At 52.4% G+C, this 21,204-nt stretch overlaps 1 protein-coding gene and 1 long non-coding RNA gene across 2 annotated transcripts; one reads left to right on the forward strand and one right to left on the reverse strand.

The window, feature by feature from the left end:
• Positions 1–358: 358 nt before the first annotated feature.
• Positions 359–5,037, reverse strand: ZNF503 (zinc finger protein 503). The gene is made up of 2 exons (XM_043596634.1): positions 3,766–5,037; positions 359–2,941 (listed from the first exon to the last, which is right to left on the reverse strand). The coding sequence occupies exons 1-2, from the start codon at positions 4,087–4,089 to the stop codon at positions 1,307–1,309; spliced, it is 1,959 nt and encodes a 652-aa protein (XP_043452569.1). The 5' UTR covers positions 4,090–5,037; the 3' UTR covers positions 359–1,306.
• On the forward strand, positions 5,014–11,686 carry LOC122492889. The gene is made up of 2 exons (XR_006299781.1): positions 5,014–6,721; positions 10,006–11,686. It is a non-coding gene; the product is annotated as an uncharacterized LOC122492889 (long non-coding RNA).
• The last annotated feature ends 9,518 nt before the right edge of the window (positions 11,687–21,204 follow it).

Genomic DNA, 21,204 nt, shown 5'->3' on the forward strand with positions numbered 1-21,204 from the left:
TCAAAAATCTCAAGAGAGAAATCATGATTTTTAAAAAATCATTTTTTTTCCTTTCACTTTTAACAAACCGTGTGCTGGGAGGAAAATTAAAAACTAAATGAGCGATTGCTCAGGACACGATCTTTACAAATTGTGAAATCCCCTGTTTAAAAATATTTTCCCCAAGGCAAACCCCACGACTGGCCAGCCCTTTGCATCTTCCTAAAAATCACAACAAAAACAATAGGAAATGCAGCCACGGTCCCGGGAAGTGGGAGCAGCCGTGAGGCCCAGGGAACCCACTGCGGCCGAAACTGCCATGCTCTTCCTTTCTCTTTCACCAAAAAAATAAATAAATAAATAAAAAATAAAAAAAAGATAAGAAGTAAAACCTTTTAATACATCAAATATACGGAATTTTAATCTTTAAAGCGATACATTGTCTATTATTTTAGTACATGACGTAAACCTTATTTGTCCCCTTCTCAGCGGGTGGACTTAAAAATTAAAAATAGTTGTGTTCCTTTTAAAGAACAAAATAAGGCAAATGAGGTTTTGGAATAGACTTGTTTTTCCTTTTTTTTTTTGTTTTCTTCCAGAATACATACAAAAAAATACCCATTCTCTTTCGATGGTATACACCTTAAAAATAATTGCAATTTGAAATCAGAGCTGACAAATTGTGACTTGTTTTGTTTTGTTTTTTCATTTTTTGTAACAAACATGCATGTAAATTTGTGTTTCAATCAGACATTAAATAAGAACGTACAATACAATAATAGCAATTTTAAAGTAACATTAAAGAGAAGACCTCTAGTTCTGTGGCGGTTTTGTATTTATTTATACTCTACAAGGGATGGGAGGGTTTGTTTTTCACATTTTTACCCTCAAGATTTAATTTTTTTTTTTTTACCCCTCCTCCTTTTTTACCTACGGAGATCAAACTAAATAATGCACTTTTGAACCACGGGTCCGCTTGGAGCTAACATAAATAAATACCAGTGTCCACCGATGCAGTCCTCAGATGAACACCTTCTCAATTAATTTTTCCTTCTTTTTCTATAAAAAGTCAAATGATATTTTTTCAACTTTTATAAAGTTTGCGTGGGTGGGGAAATGAGAGGTGGAGGAAAGGGGAGTTTCCCACCGGGTCTCGGTCGCTGTTTTGGGTAGATAGATACGGTATATATATTTTCCTTTCCTGGCCCGGGTCATCCCCACGCGCGGGTGACAGTAGCCTCTGCCCTGTTCCCGCCCCTCCCTCGGCTCCTCCCTCCCCCCCCCCCCCCAGCTCCTTTCTCTCCCTTGCTAACCCTCCCCACCGCCCTCACTGATACCCCAGTGCCGAGGCGGTGGTCAGTCTCTGTCCGTAGAGGGCATAGGGGGAGTAGTACGGTCCCGTGGCGGCGGGCACCGGCACAGGAGCGCCGGGTGTGGGTAGCGGGCTCTTGGAGTAAGGGTGGTAGCGGCTGCTGAGTCCCAGCGCGTGGTGGGGGCTGCGCAGCGCCAGCGTCCCGGGACTGCCCGGAGCGCCCGACGTGGGGATGTGCATGTGGCAAGCCATGGCGGCCGCTGCGGCGCTGGCCAAAGACGATGAACTGGGGTAGCCCGACAGCAGTTTGTCTGTCCCGGGGAAGGCCGTATGGGTCCGCAAGTGGCTCAGCAGCTCTTCGGACGTGGCGAAGCGCTTGTCGCAGGGCCCGTTGGCCGACACCCAGTTGCAGATGTGGGGGAGCGGGTCGTTAGGGAGCATGAAGCCGTAGGGGTAGAGGGGGTGGCCTGCCAGGGAGGGCGGTGTGGCGCCGGCAGCGGCGGCAGCTGTTAGCGAAGAGTGCACGCCGTGCAGCGGGTGCGTGGGGTACACCAGCGGGTATCCGGACTTGAGCGCCGCGGCCGCCGCGGCCGGATCGTGAGCGCACGAAGCGCTGGCTGCAGCCGCCCCTGCTAGGTGGCTGGCGCAATGGTAGCTGAGGCAGTACGGGTCCCGGCACAAACTGGCTGTCATCACGGATGGCGGCGACGCCCCGGCCAAGGGGCTGGAGCCCGCCGGCTTACTGCAGCCCAGAGAGCCCGCCGCAGCCGCCGCCAGCTGCGCCCCCACCAGGCTGCCCGGCTTGGTGGGGTCAAGAGCCACGCCATGTGGCAGGAATTGGGGCGGGTAGCCAGCGTAGGCCCCAGCCAGGCTGCCTGGATAGGTCATGCCCGCGGGAGGCAGAGGGAACACTGTCTGGCCCGGCTTGTAGGGTGATACCGGAGCCACCAGCCCAGAGCCCAGCACTGAGGAGGAGGTGGGCGCGCTGGGGCCCGAGCCGGAGCTGGAGCCCGATGAACCGCCGCAGTCTGAGCCTAGCGCCTTGCCCCCGGGGCCCCCATCTGGGTGCTGGTTTACGTCCACATTAATCCCTCCGCCGCAGCTAATCCGGCCGTGCGCCAACCCAGTGGGTCCCCCTTCGGCCGAGGCGCCCCCGGAACCCTTGCTGGCGCCGCCGCCGCCGCCCGCGTCGGGGTCCTTCTTGTCGTCCTTGCCCTCCGGGCCGCCCCCGGCCGAAGGCAGCATGCCTCCTGGCGAGCAGGCCGAGGCGCTGGAGCTTGGGCTGCCTGTCCTGGGTGTGAATGGCTGGCAGGTGGCGCTCGGTACCCGGAATCCAGACTTTTCTGCTGAAACCCCCCCGCCGCCGCCCCCGCCACCACCGCCTCCGCCGCCGCCGCCTCCCGGCTCCTTCTTATCCGAGCCGGGTTTGGAGTACGGCTTGAAACTCGACTTGTCCTCCACGCCGATGTCGCTCAGCTTGAGGGGGCCCGACTTTGCGTCCTTGTCGCCCCCGGTGCCGTTGCCGGCACCGCCCGCGCCGCCCCCGTTGGAAGCGACAGAGGAGAGTTTGGAAGAGGGCGAGGGGTCGGGCTTCCCGATCTGCGAGCATGTTTGCGCCAACAGCGCCAGCGGGCTCTTCTTGGCATCAAGCTGCGGGGTCAGACGTGAGGTTGGGGAGTGGCACAAAGAGAAAGAAGGGGAAACCCTTTAGAATCCTGGCTTCTAGGGTTCAAACGCCCTTCCGCAAACCGCCAGTTACGATCCTCCCAGCTCCAGACGCAATCCTAGGCAGCACCCCCCACACCCCCCAAGAGACAGACAGACACACACACACACACACACACACACACACACACACACACAAACTCGCCCTTGAGAAAGGCAGCAGCTCCCTCCTCCCCGCCAAATCAGGATATATTCTTCCCTCTATAAGCGCCAACTGTATTTTTAAAAATACTCAGAAATGTTTTGGTTTCTGACTCCTAGACCCAAAACTATATCTCCTCTCCCATACACACACACACACACACACACACACACACACACACACACACACACACACACACACCTATTTCTTCAGAGTAAGGGCTCAGGCCGTTGGTGCCTTAGAGGCTGTATACAAATATCAGTTTCTGGGGACCCTTAAGACTGCGACTTTGGAACCGCATTTCGGACTTCCGCCCGTCTTCCGGGCCGAAAGTGAAGGGGCCGGAGTCAGGGTGGAAGCTTTAATGCCAAAAGGAGAAATAAGTTTTAGCTGCTTTGTCCCCTAGCATTCACATCCCATTCTACCTCTTGCCCCCTTTCCGCCCTAGTTTTAAGGTGCGGGAGCACTATGGGCTCTCCCCCATCCCGGAACTGAATCACTCTGACCCCCCCCCCCATTCCCACCCCCAGATCCCGAGAGAAAGAAAATCCTGTGAAGCGGCAGCCAGGGTGGTGGTCCCAGCGCGATCCGGGGAGAGGGTCCTTACCTCGATGGGGCTGACGGGAGTGGAAGGCAGGGGCTGCAGGTACTCGGGGTGCAAAATGTGGCCAGTCCGTGCCGTCAGCATCTTCAGCACCTTGATGGGCAGGCGGTTAGCCTGGCGGAGAGGGTCAGAGGGGGGCACAGCGTGCACAAAAGGCTTGGTGCTGCCGGCCAGGGACGAGCCTTGGCCGGGGCCAGAGCTATTTCCAGAGAGCGCGCTGGTCCAGGCAGGGTCCGCACTGCTGCCGCTGCTGCCGCCGCCGCCGCCGCCGCCGCCGCCGCTGTGCTTACTGCTTCTTAGGGCAGAAAGCGAGGGCGCTGTGCTCATGACCCACCCGCACGCATGGGAGCAGCGGGGGGAGGGCTCCGGGAGGCGCGGGGCGGGCTCCGGGCTGCGCGCTCGCCCGGGGAGCAGAAGCAGTAGGAGGAGGAGCTGGCGCGGCGGCCACGGGCACCCAGCGCGCCTTCTCGGCGCCTGGAGCCAGAAGCGAATAATCCTGGGTGGCCCGCAGCAGTGCCGTGGCCGAGCGGGAGGAGCCGGCCGGACTGTGGGAGTGCCGGGTGGCTCGCCGTGTCCGCCTCGGGCTGTGCCCCTGCGCTGCGCACTCGCGACCCAGCGCTGACGCTGCGCTTGGCGATGTGAGCCGTTGCCTGTCCAGCCGGGGCTCTGGCGAGGAAACTCACTTCAAAAGCAGCTGCACCGAGGGGGAGATTAAAGCCTTTGCCGCCTTCCAATCAAATGGGAGCCCGAGGTGATTGGAGGGTCAAGGGGATGTGACGCGTCCCGCGCCGCCGCCGCCGCCGCCGCCGCCAGGACTCTCAGCGCTGGTTTTAATGGGCAGCTCCTTCTTCACCGCCCCCCTCCCGCGTGTCCCCTCCCTCGATTTCGCTCCGAGGACGACCTGGACATTTATTCTGCGTTTGCTATCTGCCGCCTCCCTCTTTTTTCTACCTCGTCGTCCTTCCTTTTCCTGGCTCGAAAATAAACTGAAACCTTTTTTTGCAGGAGGGTGCGTAAGAGGAAAAGATTGAGGGGGGTGTCCAGAAGGAGCAACGGCGGGAGTCTGGACAACAGCTGGACTGTCAACTCCAGGGGCGCACAGGGGCCCCACACACCAAACACTCTGTCTCGTTCAGTAACTGAAATCTCTCGCGACGCGGCCACCGGGGTAAGGAAAGGTGGAGAGCGGGTGACGGAGGAAGTCCGCCCGCCCGCTTTGATTTCCCAAGATTCGGCAGCAGAGAAACAAGAAGCTAGGTGGGCAGCGGAGGCGGCGGCGGCGGCTCGTCTCCGGGCTGTGCGCTGGGCTCCCAGCCCTTCCCGGCCACGTGACACCCGGGGACGCGCAGATTGGGGCAGGAGCGGGGGTCACATGTTTCCTCTGTTTCACACTCCGTCCCCCCCTCCCCATTCTTACTCTCCCCTGCTACCCTCTCTTCTCTCTCCCCCTCTCCTCAGTTCTTTGGGCATCTCCACCCCTCCATCAATTGTCAATGTTCCTCGACCGCAATCAATCAGTTATTTGTCAGCTCTTGTCAATCCGCCTGTGATTTATGTCAGCTTTTGTTGCTGATTACAAGGCGGGTGCGACTTGAAGGGGAAAAAGGGAGAGGGAGAGAGAGATGGAGAGAGAGTAAGGAAGAGACCAAGGGGGAACCAGCGGAGGGGGAAAGAGGAGCAGCCTCCTGGGATGGGGTGGGGGTGGCTCTAAGAAAAAGAATGAAGGAGAGGAAAAGAGGCTCTCTGTGTCAGGAAAATGAATAGTGAGGGTAAAGTGCGCAGGTGCGCCCAGGGCGCTGAGAGGGTTGCACGGGCCTGGGGTGTGCGCTTTGCCCCCCTCGGCGTGGAAGAAAGATACACCTTTCTACCTCTGGGACTTCAGTCTGTTGGGGCCGCGGAGGGAGGAGCTGCCCCGGGTACCCGAGACGGGCGGCGGAGACGTCTAAGATGGGAGATATTTTTGTCCCCCGGATAGTCCCTCGGGAGCGTGAGGATGTCAGGCTGCCAGCCTGCCGCGGAGTCCACCCTTCGTAGTGCCCCGACCCGAAACTCAGACTTATTTCTAAGAGCCACACCACCAATGTAACTTTTGAGTCCTGGAGGTCAATGGTGGGGTACCTCCTCCCGGTCTTAATTCTTTGACTTCCCTTCGGATCGTAGCTGGGGCTGAGAGGCCTGGCCGTGGGTGTCCGGTGGAGATACGTCTCAAACTGACTCAGGCCCTCTCCCCAGTCCTCTCCCACCCTGCGGTATCCCCGCAGGTTTGGTAGCCGGGATTTCTCTGGGCTGGCTACTCGCTCGAATTTATAGGAACGCCGAGCTGGGACTGACCTGCGTTGGGAAAGCAGAGGGAAAGAACGGAGAGAGGGAGGGGTCGGTTGCTTGTAGGAACTTGGGTCTTCCAGGGAAGCGGAGCGGGACTGCCGCGTTCCCCTCGATTTGCACCGTCACTCGGGCGGTTTGGAAGGAAGAGGGGAGGCGCTGTGCATGCCTCTGTGTACCTGGAGCTGGGTGCACAAGTGTGTACGTACGTCTGTGCCGCCGTGTGAGTTGTCAGGGCTTTGGTAGCGTCCGGAGCGAGTTCGGGGGTCGCTTCCAGAAACTCGCAGAAACTGGAAGGAGGCGAGAGGAGGACACATCCCCTTCCTCGGAAGGACTTGGACGACTTTGAATCTCCCCTCCCCCACTTTTCCGCCCCGGCTCTTCTTTTGTTGTCAAGTCCTTTGATAAATGGTGGGGCAGGGAGCGCGGGGGAGCCAGGAGCCAGTCTGTACCCGCGCGGGGGGCAGGGGCCGGGTCTAGCGACCCGGTTTCCACCGGCACTGAGCCCCAAACGGCGGGGGTCGGTTCTGGGACCTGCCCTCCGCAGGCTCGCCCTCTCCTCTCTAACCACCCCATTCCCCTCTCTCCCTTTTTTTGTTTCTCTCCCACTCCACACAGGTACCGAGAACTTTCTGGGGTGAGTTTTAGAATTCTCTCATAGGCATTCTTTTTCAGCGTTTTAATCTTATCCCTCGATTCTTTAGGTTGGTAAACTTCATGGGATTGTCACTTGACTAAAGATAATTTGGAGAAGAGCGAAGTGAGGCGATGTGTTTTGGGGGCTGCTGTTTGTCGGTGTGTGTGTGCGTGTGGGTAGGTGTAAGAACACACCTGCGTTCAAGGAGATTTGGAGTGTCAGCCTGTGCGACAAGTGAGGAAGGTGAGTCCGTAAGATGGTGGCGAGGCCACACTAGAGGCTGTGAAGGTTGTCTGAGTCCTCTTTGGGGAGCGAGTCCCAGGTGCCCATTTCTGAGGGCGGGACAGTCCTAAGCTGTCTCTACAGGGCAGCGCGTGGGGGAGGCCGCTTGTATCCAGCGGGTGTGTTAGTGTCGGCATCAGGGAGTGCTCTGCTGTCGAGGTGTCGGCCCGGATCAACTGTAGAGCTCCCATCTCCGCTAGCCCCGCCGTGGGCCGCGCGTTGCTGCAGGCTCCTCGTGAGGCCCAGAGACTGAATGCTGGGGGCGGCGGCCAGAACTGGAGGTGACCGCGGGCGTCCTCTCTGCCCCCCCCACCCCGCCCGCAGTCTTCTAGACTCAGTTCTGTCCCTCTCGTGGAATTCCAGCAGCTTTTTCTTTGCCCTGGGCGATTCAGGGGCGGTAACCTCAGCACCTAAAGCCTGGGGGAACCAGAGAGTGGGCCCCGCGTGCCCCAGAATGGGCGTGCCGCGGTGTGACCGCACACGATCGCAGGCCTGCGCCGAGCCGCGCGCGCGCGCGGGTCGTGGTCCGCGTGCGTTCGCTCTTCGCAAACCCAACTCTGAAGGTCCGAGCGCACGGGGGCGCCTGGGGGCCTGCTCGCCCGGGGCTTTCGGGAGGCGCCAGCATCAGAGCCTGCGCATCTCGCCCGGGAGGCCAAATCCCTGAAGGTCTTGCAGGCCTTGGGGGTGGGGGAGTTATTAATTACACCGCGCTAGGCCTAAAGCCTCCAACCCCAGCGGCGGTTGGCGTGGATGTCCTGTGGATTTTATTTGCACACAGTGTAAATGATTTGTTTTCTCTAAAAAAGGAATGGGCATGGCAGATATTTGAGGAGGGGGTGGGAGGAGAAGGAAGGCGAGAGAGCTGAGGAAAAAAAGTTTGAAAATGCCTTGAACTATTCACTGTCGAGATGGCTAATCAGTATTGAGGCCGGAGGGCAGGCGGGCCGCCTTTCACCGCCGCTTCCCTTTCATCTCGGGCTCGGCGGAGGCGCTCAATTAAAAGCCTATCAGTTTGTAAGTAAATCAACGCCTATCAGAGTTGTCACATCAAACAAAACGATTATTATTGCAGCCCGCCTCCCCTATTAATCTCCCTCGAAGATAATCCGCCTGACAGGTCAGGCCCGGCGAGCTGGAAAGCCTGGCCCAGAGCGCCCATACAGTCCGGGACTGGCGCGCGCCCCTGGGGGCCTCCCCACCCTTGTCCTGCCCCGCCTTGTGGTCCCCAGGAGGGGGGAAAAGATGGAGCGGGCGGAGACCGCTGGACCCCGGCCCGTCCCTCCGGACTGGAAGCGGGGCCCATATTCGCAGGGTTGGTGGGGGACCGTCTCGCGAGGCCCTCATCTCTTCTCGGGCCTGCGGTGGCATCGGGCCTGCGGGAGCCATGGTCTGGCCTGGTCCCGGGGCCTGGCCAAGGCCTGTACTCTTTTCGGCTCGCCTGTCCTGGCTTTTTCTCCTCTATTCTTCTCTTTTTTTGTTTCCTCACACGCTTCTTTGTAGACTCCCTACCTTTTCATTCTTTTCTCCCTTCTTCCTTTCCTCCTTTTCCTACTTGACAGGGAATATTTCTTATCCTCTCTCCCTCCTCTTGGTATACCGTATATACCACTTCGGCGCAGTCACACTCTCTAAAGCAGGGCATTCTCAGCGCCCGGGTTATTTCTCTGCGGCAGGGCTGCCTCAGAAGTGTGTGCAATTCCCAGGAACTCCTGGCAGAGTCCTGCCTAATTTCTCCCCAAGCAGGGGCTCTCAGCTCTGCTCCTGTGCCAGGGTTGGGTGCGTTTGAAGGGGTGAGAAAAAAAGACTAGGGTAGTGTGATGGTTGGACGGTTGCAAGCGCCCAATTCTGGAATTAGTATTTGGCCTTGGAATTTCATAGCTGCGACGTCGCCGACCTCGCTCCTGGCGTTCCTGGGCTTTGCAAATATACGGAGGAGACCCTCGGGGCGTCTGGGCCTCAGCACTGAGTTTGTGAGGGGATCCCTAACACTTAATAAGTAAATGCAGCCAGACAATCACTTCGAGGCTTCAAACTGGTTCTCTCCAGGCCGGGTGGGGCCCGGATTCCGCACGGACGCGAAATCGTGGCCTTCTCCGGTGTCCTCCAGCTTTGAGCTTTGGGACGACTTGGAACCAAGCGCGACCCGCCCTTTTACGCAGTCTTGCTCCAAATCGATAGGCCCAAATGGTCACTGCCTAAGCACGGTGGAGCCAGGATTGAGGGGTCGTTGAAGTGGCTAAAGGGGAAATGTCTGCCGGCTGGGCCCCAGGTCCTCCTATCTTAAATGCCAGGTTCAGCGCCTGGTGATGTCTCTGTCTCCCGGCGTGTATCCGGGAGAACCCCCGAGGCAAGACAATGTTGGCCGTTCGGGCCGAGCCTCTTCCAGCAATCACGCCAGGGTCGGAGGTTGAGGGTATCGCATGGGGCCCACCTCAGCGTGCTCGGTGCCCAGCATTTCAGGACCTGTGGCTCCCACCTCGGGTTCCCGAAAGCCCCCCCCTAAGTTGTGCACACCTTCCACAGCCAACCTGGAGTAATAATTATTTCCATATCCGGAAATATTGTAGCGATGCAGTTATTCAACTATCTATGTGCCCGCTCTTCTTAAATGTATTTATTTCACCTTTGCCACGACGCAGATATTTAAAGAGGTACACATACTGCACCCCTCAACGTATCGGAACTCACTCTGGCTATAGGAAACATTCACTGGGTGGTTATTTGGACATAAGGGTATCTTGAGTCCAAATTACACTCAAGCAGGAGCTGTAAAAAAACACTTGCTCTAGAATTTTTTCAACTTGACTGTGTGTGTACACACCAAGAATTTAATAATATTTTATATCCCTCTATAGGTCTAAATATTCAAATGTTAGGTTACATGCCTTGAAACCGGAAGCGATCTTCCGTTCACACTGAACCTGGTGCTGTTTGTATAATATTCATCTCCCTGCACTTACACGTGAATCTTGATCTAATAAATTCAACCTTGTCATTTTTAGAATCGACGGGATTTCTCTGCGTTTTGCACTGCCTGCATCCGAATAAATTCAGCTCTCAGGCATCCGGCAGGAAACGGCTCCCGGTTCGAGTGTACGCAGATGCATCGGCCCAGCATGGGACTCGGGGTGGCTCCTGGTGATCACGCGGCCGCGCTGGACTATCAACGCGCTCAGCCCGGGAGCTGCCCCTCACTTCCCGGCAGTGCCAGGCAGCCCCCACCTCTGGTAGTGCTTCGGCCCTCGCCGGGCCGAGTCCGCCCGCGGCGAAAACTGAAAGCAAATTCCTCGGCAAATGATGCCCGAACTTTCTTCGACGCAAGTTTGCCACTATGATTCGGTGGTCACTTAGGGAGGACCGCGCGCTGGTATGTGCGCGCGCAAGGTGTGGGCGATGGGCTAAGAAGGCTTGGGGCAGCCGAGCCTGGCCCGAGGCGAACGGCTAGGGAAGGCACCTCCCCTTCCTATTTCTCGCCAACTCCTCGCCTCGGTCCGTAAGAATAGTTTCCAAGGTGTCGCAGACGCCCAGGATGTGTTTGTGGGGATCGCACCAGGGAGAAGGAAGCTTTGTAAAAGTTGAAGAAACAGCTTTGCCCCGAAGCATCCGCCCAGTAAGGCTCAAGGAAGCTTGATAGCAGCTCACCTTCCCCGGGGCGGAATGCCCAGAGATTGGCTTGGGAAGCCCCCAGCCCAGTCCTCTCCCCTCACCTCGTACCCGCACGTAAATAATCTCCCGCAGCCTGCGCTGGAAACTTAAAGCGCCGCGCCGCGGTTGGCGGGCGAGGCCCGGACGCTGAGCTAGCCCGCAAGGCCGCTCCTCTGCCCGCTCAGCCCCAGCCCCTAAAAGAGGCTTGCACTGAGGGGAGAGGACGAGTTTGGATTCAGCTCTCGGTCGGCTGCCTAGACCTTCACTGCCGATTTCCCAACTCCCTGGAGCAGGCTCTTCACCCTGGGAGGGGAGGTCTTGGGGTGCTGGCGAGGGCGCAAGTGCGCGCGCGGGCCGGCGCGGGGGTGGGGGGCGGCTGCAGTTCTCTCCGCTGGGCCTGTCGCCGGGCCGGCCGCGGCGGGTGAGTGATGAGGGCAGAGAAGGGCGCCCATAAATCGCGGGTGTCAGGGCGAAAAACTCTCTTTATTGTCTGCGTGATGGATGGGCCCGGGGACGAGACACCAAATACTTCGTATCGCCTTTAAATGGGAACACATTTTCCGCGGCCATAATTCATGTTTTTTAAATAGAAAGTTTGAAATGTTGCCTATATTTCACCGGCCCTGACATATTTATGAATCGCTCCCTGCATGCAAATATCATTATTTAAAGCGCCGGGGAGAGCTGGGGGGGGCGGAGGGGAGGAGGCACGGCCCCCTTGGCGTGGGGGTGGTGAACCGGGGAAATGCTATGGAGGGGTGGGGGCTCTCCCTAAAGTGCGGACAATGAGGCGCGGTGGGGGGGGCGGGAAGCCGTATCCGGAAGCCGAACGCACCGGGGGCTCCCCTCCCGCAGCTGGACCCAGCACTGCCTCTACGGGAAGTTTGCGCGGCCCGGGACGGAGGACAGGCCCCCCGCCCCCCTGCGGGGAGACCCGGGGTATTTTGCCTCCCTTTCCGAGGCCCGGATCCGAGCCAAAGACACTTTTTCCACGAAGAAAATTTTAAAAAATTAATAAAAGAATTTAACAAACGCAAATAGTAACAACCAAACACGTTTCGTGTTCTTTGCATTTGCATTGATTTTATTGATTTTCATTCTGCAAACCTCACATTGTGTGCGCCCGGGAGGAGCGACTGTCAGACCCCAGTCACCGCAGGGAGTGGGTGGGGGGATAACCCTCCGGAGCTGCAGCCCGGACCCAAACAGCTCACCTCCTTCCAGGCACAACAGAGCCTGCGCAAGACGCGGGGACACAAACGAGCCGGCTCTCAAGGTCTGGGGGCTTCAGTCCCGCCCCCTCTGCTTCCCCAGTGCAATGTAGCGCTCCTGGGGTCCGCGTCTGCCCACCCGGAGCCCCACTGTCAATACAATCGCTTTGGAAAAAAGCTGGACACGTGCCATCAGCCTCTCCCTGGCCCGTGCATTCAGGGAGGCACCCACACCTGCGTCCTCAGTAGCCGAGTCTTTACCTGTGCGGTTCCCCGCGGCGCCTGCGGCCGCGCTGGTAACAGAGGAATGGAAAGGAGGACGGGGGACTGGGAGGGACAGAGAGCACTGCCCGAGACAGCCAGATACGCAGACCCGGGTCCTCTTCTTCGGACCTGGCGTTGGGACTCTGGCCGAACTCCCTCTAGGAGCCGAATTGCACCGGGGAGAGCGGGCCGGGTGACCAGCTAGGGGAACCGGCCTCTGGAGGGAGGGGCGGGCCCGGCGGCACTTCCGCTGGGGGCGGGGCCGAGGGCTGCAGCGCCAGCCCCGCCCCTCCCCTGCGCCGACCCGCCCCCAGCCCGTCAGGCTCCGCCCCCGCCGGCTGGGCTGCTGAATCTCAGGCCCCCGCCCAGGGCCTAGCGCACAACCCGGGACTCGTGGGACGGCGGTGGCGGCTCCTCTTCCTCACCTGGATGTTCTATGTTAGGATTTTTAAAATCACGTGAACACAAGCACACTAACAACCTCGGCCCAAACTCGCATGTAAGATTTTGTCAAACTTTGGTCTCTTGGTAGTCCTGAGACTTTCCTGGCCCAGCGACTCTCAAGCATTTTCTGGAATCCGACCAGCCCTACCCTGGAAGACAGTAGTGTCCTTCAGGACTAACAAGAACAAAAGTTAACCCTTACTGAGTGTTCGCTTTGTGCCAGATACTAAGAACTGTGTATGAATAGTGTCCTCACAGCAAGACTCTGAGGTAAGTACCACGAATACCCCATTTCACAGATAAAGTAATTGAGGTAGGGAGAGAAGAAATCGGTCTTGCCTCGCTCCCATTTCATCTATACTCTTTTCCCTTCTTTTCTTCAGATCCTCAGTATCCCAATCCATCACTCCGAGGAAATCTTGCTGGGCTTTTACTTACCTGTGGAGGGAGTGTCCATGGGTGGGTTAACCACATCTACCTGCAGCTGAGGCCTTGCTGAGACGGTCCTGCACAGAGATGGGGGAAAAGTACAAATGAGATGGGCTCAACTCAGCCCCCAGCAGCTCCCAGCCTGATGGGGAAACCAAACCAGTGAGCATCCTTCCTTTTTTCCCTGTAGTGCCTGCCAAAGCCAGAGTGATCTTTTTAAAAAGTGTTTGTCTTCTGCTCAAAAGCCCCAGGTTCTCATCGTTCTTAGGATCAAGTTGAGCCCGTGGCCCCCGGGTCTCTGAGGCTTGACTTGCCTCAGCTTGCTTTTCTGCCTTTCTGTGTCTCCTTCTCGCTCTCAGCCTGAGTTCCTGCTATCAACGATTGCCTGCTGGTTACTCGAATGTGCCATGCTACACCCTCCCTCGGGACTTTGCTAATGCTTTCCCTTCTATCTGGAATGACCTCTGTCCTTCTCTTCACCTGGCTCACTACTCTTTTTCATGTCTCAGCTTTCACACCACTTCCCTGCACCCTCCCACTTGGTACTGAGTTAGGGCTCCTGTAACCCTCTCTCAGAGCACTTACCACACTGGGGATTTCCTGTTGAGAGGCTGTCTCCTTCACTGGATGGTAACTCCAAGGGGGCAGGGATGGGGCTATTCCTTCAAGGAATGAATGAAGAAAAGAGCATTTGTATGTACCATCAACTGTGTTGAATGGATGAACAATCACTTTTGGGGCTCACTGCACCTGGGGGGGGGCACCAATAAGTATTCTCCATAGTCTCAGATGTTTTCAGTTTAATAAGGAGGATAAAAACTCATGAAAAAATTATTATTTTGAACCTATATGTGGTAAATATCAGATAAGTCAATGCTTGAGGAGATTGGAAAAGAGAAATACCTATGTTTTTCCAGCCATTTATTCAGATTTTCAGAGTGCAAGATGTGTTAGTTGATACATGTAAATGGAAAACACCATCCACCCACCCATGACCACTCCTCCCATCATTCAGACATATGTGTCTCAAGGCTGTAGTCAGGGCTCCCTTTTCTCTTTCTCACTTCACATATTATTGCTATCACAGTTCAGTACTTTATTAGGTCCTGACTGAACTACTGCTACCAGAACCTTCTAACTGTTCATCTCAGCCTCTCTTGCCTCTAATCCATTATATGCACTCTTGATAGGTTAATTTTCTTGATCGCATCATTCCCTTGCCCCCAAATCTTCAATGGCTCCCCATTGTCTACATGAAACACTTGACTCTTGATAATGTAGTTCTAAACTCGTTTCAAAAGGCTTTAAGTTACATCCCAAAATTATAAAAAAACATGTTCACCAACCAGCAAAGCACTCAGAGATATTTAAAGACAAACTTTATGATCTCTCCATCTCCTCTCTATTTCCCACCCAGTCTCCTGAGATATCCAGTGTTAACAGCTGAAATGTAACTTCTGTCCCTTTCTCCACACCCACCATGCTCATATAAACTATGCTCATATATATGGGACTATTATGGGTTTAAAAAAATTTTTTTAACGTTTATTCAATCTTGAGAGACAGAGTGTGAGCAGGGGAGGGGCAGAATCCAAAGCAGGCTCCAGGCTCTGAGCTGTCAGCACAGATCCCAATGTGGGGCTCGAATTCATGAACTGTGAGATCAAGACCTGAGCCAAAGTTAGACACTCAACCAGCTGAGCTACCCAGGTGTGAGGTTATTATGTTATTCCTTGTTTATACAAACAGTGAATATATGAGAGTTATCTGTTGCTCGTTCTTTCTTGCTAACAAATGGGTCTATAGATATAAAGGTAATTTATTTATTTTTAGCTCCATAGCATTCTGTAGAATGAAGATATCCGCTTATTCAACCATTCCCCTGTTGATGGTCATAAAGGTTATCAGTTTTATTTTCCACTAACAAAATTTCTTGAGTCTATATCCTTGCAGTCAGTGATTTTATTTCCATGGGATAAATTACAAAAGTGCAGCTGCCTATACACCAGTCAAATCTAATTTCTTTGTTCTTGCCACATGCCCTGTGTTTTCCCACTCCTTGTGTTACCTTTCCATGGAATCCCTTGTCCCCTATGCTGTGCATCCAACTTCCAATCCTGCAATGCCCAAATCTGATACTGGAATTTAGATATGCAGTTCAATATCCACCTTCCTCCTTTTTTTCCTAAGCTTACCGTTGTAACAGTGTTCCGGGCCCAAGCAGTGTTTTGTGTTTGGTGTAGACCAGTCATGACAATCCTAGTTTCATCTCTTCCAATTCTTGTAGCTGGGGAAGGCCATACGACCCAGTTTTGCAAATGAGACACGAGTAGAAGTATGGAGGTGGCAAACCAGGAGGGAAAACCTTGGGAAACACTTTTGTTTTCCTGATCAAAGGAGACGATGCAGATATTTTTACACTTCCCCTTCCCCTCTTTCTCTTTTTAAACATTTTTTAATGTTTATTTTATTTATTTTTGAGAGAGAGAGAGAGAGAGAGAGAGCTAGCATCATGAGCAGGGAAGGGGCAGAGAGAGGGGGAGACACAGAACCTGAAGCAGGCTCCAGGCTCTGAGCTGTCGGCACAGAACCCAATGTGGGGCTCAAACCCACGAACTGTGAGATCATGACCTGAGCTGAAGTTGGATGCTTAACTGACTGAGCCACCCAGGTGCCCGGAATGATTGTATTTTAGAATAGCCAAGAGTCACTTGGAGTTAAATCTGGTCATATCTTTAGCCCTCAGTGTCACTATAAACTATTGCATAGTGGATATGTTATGTTTGTTTGTTTGTTTGCTTGTTTACCTTTTTTTGCCTGTCTGTCATCTGAATCCCCTTCCTGTTTGTTGTAATGCTGGGCCTGCTTCCAACTACAAAAGCTGGAGGGACCACATTCTCCCTCTTCTACCATTCAGCTCAGGGCTCAGCTGAGCCCAGGGTTTACCTTCATTTGAGCAGATCATAGCACTTTAGCACGTGGTGGGCTCTGGGATCCAAGTGCTTGGTTCCAAAGAACAGTACTGCCGCATTTCCTAGATGTGCGGCTTGGGACAAGGTTTGAGTTTCCTCCTGTGCAAAGTGGATGCAATAATGGTACCTACCTCTTAGGTCAGTGGGTAAATTAAATGAGACAATGCATGTGCCTGGCACATAGAAAGTGCTCAAAGAGATGATGATGATTATCCCCCTGTGTTCTTTCTTACCTCTGAATCCTTGCAGTGCTCTTGGTGCCATTCATCTGACACTTAATTATCTACTAATTGATGATATCTTTCATTAGCTATTTAAATTTATATTGTTGAACTATGTGTGTGTGTGTGTGTGTGTGTGTGTGTTCAAGTTCTCAAGTAGATTTTAAGATTCTTTAGGCCTAACCAGATGCCTTCTTTATATGCCTAACTCAGACTAGCAGAGGGCTAAGTTAAAGTAGGCATGAATGAACACTTATTAAAATGAGTAATAAAACGTCCAATGCCAAAGAAATCCATGATTTCTTTTAATCCTGACAACAATCCCATAAGGCATGTAGTGTTATTCCCATATTGCAGATGAGGAAACTGAGGCTAATCGAGAGGAAGTCACTTGCCCACATTCCAAAGGTTAGTGCTCTTTCCTGCCTCACAATAGCCTCCTTCAGCTTTCAGAAATTCTGGCAATGCTTCCCAAACTCACCTTCTCTTCTAGCCCCTTTCAGCTCCCTGCCAGCTCTAGCATTCTTTCCATGTGTCCATGGGGAGAGATGTTGGAGATACATCATTAAATGAAAAAATCTGGTTATGAGAGAGTAAGGACATGCACACACCCACAGTTAGTGCACATCACCTAGAATGCAGGCTGCCAGAATGTCTGTGTAATCGACCACTATCTTAGGGAATGGGATCGTGGGTGATGGTAACTTTCTTCTTGTTCACCTGTAGTTTCTACTGCAAACATTTGTTGCTTTTATAAACAGGGAAAAGACAATACAACTTTTGTTTGCTTGCTTGTTTAATGGAGACAATGATGCAGTGCCTCCAGAACTCTCCTTGTTTTCATGCTCCTCCCAGTTCCCTTTTACTGAAACATGCTCCCAATCAAAGCAACTACTTTTCTCTCCCTCCTCTGAGCCAGGTGGGCAGAGGCCCATTCCTGGCACTTATTAGTCACAGGTTTGAAATGCAGGGGAGGGTTGGGGTGGGAGAAATGATTGGTGTGGGGTGGGAATTTGGGGATTCTTTTATCCTCTGCATCTCAAAGGCTGACAGGCTCTTGAGGGGTGGAAATGACTGGTAATTAGTGAACCTTCTCTGCTGCACACACTAAAGACACACTTCACAGTCTCTGTGACCTCTGCAGCCCGGTGAGGCTTTGTTATGTAGATGCTCTTAATTGGGTGAGTCACTTACTGCAAACAGCTTCAGGAGAGAGCACTGTGGGCTGTTTCAGGGAGGCTTCTTACCAGGGGGTTCTAAACTCAGAAATTGGGGGGCTTGACAGCAGGCGCCTCTAAGTAACTCCACTCCAACCCATTAGAAGTGAGAAGTGATCCCATGGCTTGGAGTCAGCATGGTGAGCTTAAACTATGGCCTTCATCTTCTTCCGCCCTTTCTCCCTCTCTTCTTCAGTTTCTAGATCACTTATTCTGGGCAAAGCTGAGAATATTTTGAGATATAAACTGGGTTCTCTATATTCAAGGAGTTGAACTCATAGTTAGGACAGATAAAAATGTACATAACAACACCATATAGCAGGAGTCAATGCCAGGCACCTGCAAGAGGCTTTACTATGATCTTTCAGACTCTGGAGCAGGCACTGAGGGCTGGTGCATTGGAGAAAGTTTGTCAACAAGGGTGAGCAGGATTTGGAAGGAGCTATGGGGAGAGGGATTCCCAGGATGAGGAGACTTTATGAACGAAGGTGTCGCCAGGTCACTGTCACACCCAAAGTCATGGCTTCTAGCACACTGAATTTGGCTCAGATGTCAGATGCACTGAGTGCAGTGAGAGAATGACTCAGCAGGTCTTCAACGGTGCCGCACTTACATTGTCACATGCTGCTGTTGGTCCTAGAGTATCTTATCAGCTGCTTCCTCTATAGGAGCACACAGTGCATATGGACTTTTTAATTGCATCAAGCCCCCCACCCCCACAATGTGGTATTTTGGTGAATGGTAGCTCTTTGCAGTCTCTCCTTTCAGGCCCTTTCCACCCTTCATGGGCGGGGGAAGGGTTGGGTGTACTTTCACAGCCTGTGAGGACATTTTCCTGACCCTACTCTCTTCTCCAAATCTGTTTTCCTACAACTGTCCTGCTGACTGCCCTACAAAACAAATGTAACCACTTTATTCCCATTGTGCTCAAAGCGAGGCCTATATAGGTCTTTAGGTCCCTTCTGCCCTCCACCCTGTCTGTTTTGCTCTCTTCCTGTTTTCAGTGTTGCCAATGACTTCCCTGCTGTTAAATCCAGTGGTTAATGCTTTGTCCTTTATTTACTTGATCTTAAGTAGTACTGGACACATTGGTCACTCTTTATTCCTTTTATTCCTTAACATTTTATTTATAACATTTTTCAAACTTAAGAAAAAAAATTTAAAGAACAAGATAATGCCCATTTCCTTTCATCTGGATTCATCAGCTGATAACAGGTTACCACATTGGCATGCTCTCTGTCTCTCCCTTACACACACACATTTTTTCTGAACCATTTGTAGGCTGTAGGCAACTTGTTTACCCCTAATTTCTTCAGCTTGCATCTTCTAAAGAAAAGAACATTCTCTTATGAAACCACAGAACAATTAGCACACCTAAGAAAAGTAATGTAATATCATCAGTAATATCATCAAATGGTTCAAATGTAAACATTCCTGACTCTCCCTAAAATGTCTTTTTAGCTGTTTTTCTTTTTCCTAGTTTCAATATCCAATGAAAGATCATGTATTGCTCTTGGTTGTAATGTTTCTTTAGTCCATTTTTATCTAGAACACTCCTCCCTGTTCCCCCCCACCCCCCCATGACATTGACATTTTGGTCAGTCTAGCTCAGTTGTGTTGAAGAATGTTTCACTTTCTGGATTTGTCTGTTTCCTCCTGAGTAGATTCTGGTTAAACATTTTGGCAAGAATAGCATGTAAGTAGTGTATACTTCAGAGGCCCATACACCTCAGAGGCCCATATTGTCAGATTGTCTCACTCTTGGAGATACTAAGTTTGGGCTCCTGGGTAGAGTTGTGACCACCAGATCTCTCTACTGCAAAGGTACAGTTTCCCCTTTGTAATTTATAGGTAATCTGCGAATTCCTCTTTACCCAATGCTTTCAACGTTCCCTGATGGTCCTTGGCTCAATTGTCATTATTATGTTGGAACCCCATCTTTATCAATTTTTTTCTTGACTTCCAGAGTCTGACTTGCTTTTGGTTCTTCCTTACCTTTGCAGCCGCTCATTCTCAGTCTCTGTGGTTCCTCCCCTTCTCCTTGACCTCTCACTGTCAGTGCTCTAGGACCCAGTCTTCACATCTTTTTCATCCTGTCTCATGGCTTTAAATGCCATCTAAAAACTGAGGAGTTCCAAATTTCTAACTCTATCTATATCTGCTTCCTTAACTCTACATTCATATACTGACTGCCTCCTTGACCTCTCCACTTGCATGGTCTCAAAGTCATCTCAAACTTCTTAGGTCCAAAAGTGATCCCTTGATCCCCACATCCCCTAACTTGCTCATCCATTTCAGTGTGACAGCTTTATCCTTCCAGTTGCTCAGGTCAAAACCTTGGAGTTACTCTTGTCTCCTGTGTTTCTCATGCTCTCCATGTCCAATCTATCAGAAAATTCTGTTGATATCATCTTCAAAATATATCTAGGCACTGTTCACCATCTCCAGGAGTCCTATAGTAGTCTGTTGTCTGCTCTCCCTGCTTCTGCCATTCCTTCTCCACGGTCCATTCTTCTCAGCACGGCAGCCAGAGCAGTTTTTACAAAATGTGGGCCCCTTGTTCAGGGCTCCCCAAGTCACTTGGAGTACAAGCCCCAGTCTTAGTCTCAGTCTCTCATGCCCTAGATGATGTGCTTCCCCTCCCCTTGCCCCTGCCTCCTGATTCCACTTGCATTGCTCTTCTTCTTATTCACTCCTCTCTCCACTTTAGCCACACTGATATCCTTGCTTTTTCCCAAGGCTGCCAGGCACTTTCTTTCCTCAGGGCCTTTGCACTTGCTGTTCTGGCTGCCTGGAACATTTCCCCCCTAGATGTGCACCTGGCTTTTCCTTGCTTCCTGCAGGTCTTGGCTGAAATATCACTTACTTAGTGGGGCTTTCCCTGATAACCCTGTCTGCCCCCTGGGACTCCTTTTCCCCTTTCTATGCTCTATTGTTTTCCATAGCACTGATCACCTGCTGGCATAATTGGTATTTACTTGCTTATTATCTCTCCCCCTACTGAAAGTAAGCTTCACAAGGGTAGAACTTTGTTTTCTTTATGGCTCTGTCCCCAGAGTTTAGGTTAGTGTCAAGTATACAGTAGGCACTCACTATATATTTAAGAAATTAAAAAAATTTTTTTTAATGTTTATTTTTGACACACACACACACACACACACACACACAGAGTATGAGTGGGGGAAGTGCAGAGAGAGAGGGAGACACAGAATCTGAAGCAGGCTCCAGGCTCTGTGCTGACAGCCCAGAGCCCGACTCAGGGCTCGAACCCATGATCCGAGTGATCATGGCCTGAGCCGAAGTTGGACGCCCAACCAACTGAGCCACCCATGTGCCCCTCAATACATATTTTTTAAAAGAGAAGAAGCATCTTATTTTATTTCAAAAATATTATTTATTTATTTATTCTTTCATTCATTTATTTATAGAGAGAGTGTGGGAGGGGCAGAGAGAGAGAGAGAGAGAGAGAGAGAATCCCAATCAGGCTTTGCATTGTCAGCGTATAGCCCAATGCGGTGCTCAGACTCTCAAACTGTGAGATCATAACCTGAGCTGAAATCAAGAGTCAGATGCTTAACCAACTGAGTCACCCAGGTTCCCCCCTCCCCAATATATATTTTTTGAATAAATGAATTGAATGAATGCATTTCTAGTACCTTAGCATAAGCTATAAACCCTCTGTGTTCTAAGTAGGTACTGACGGTCTAAAATTTCTGCATTCTCTACTGGCCACTGGTAGCTATTGCAGTAGATGGGAGACCTGGGTGTGTCCCAGATTGGGGTTCAGAGGTCCGACTA

Source organism: Prionailurus bengalensis, chromosome D2, assembly GCF_016509475.1.
Source record: "Prionailurus bengalensis isolate Pbe53 chromosome D2, Fcat_Pben_1.1_paternal_pri, whole genome shotgun sequence".
In the NCBI taxonomy this organism is placed as follows: domain Eukaryota; kingdom Metazoa; phylum Chordata; class Mammalia; order Carnivora; family Felidae; genus Prionailurus; species Prionailurus bengalensis.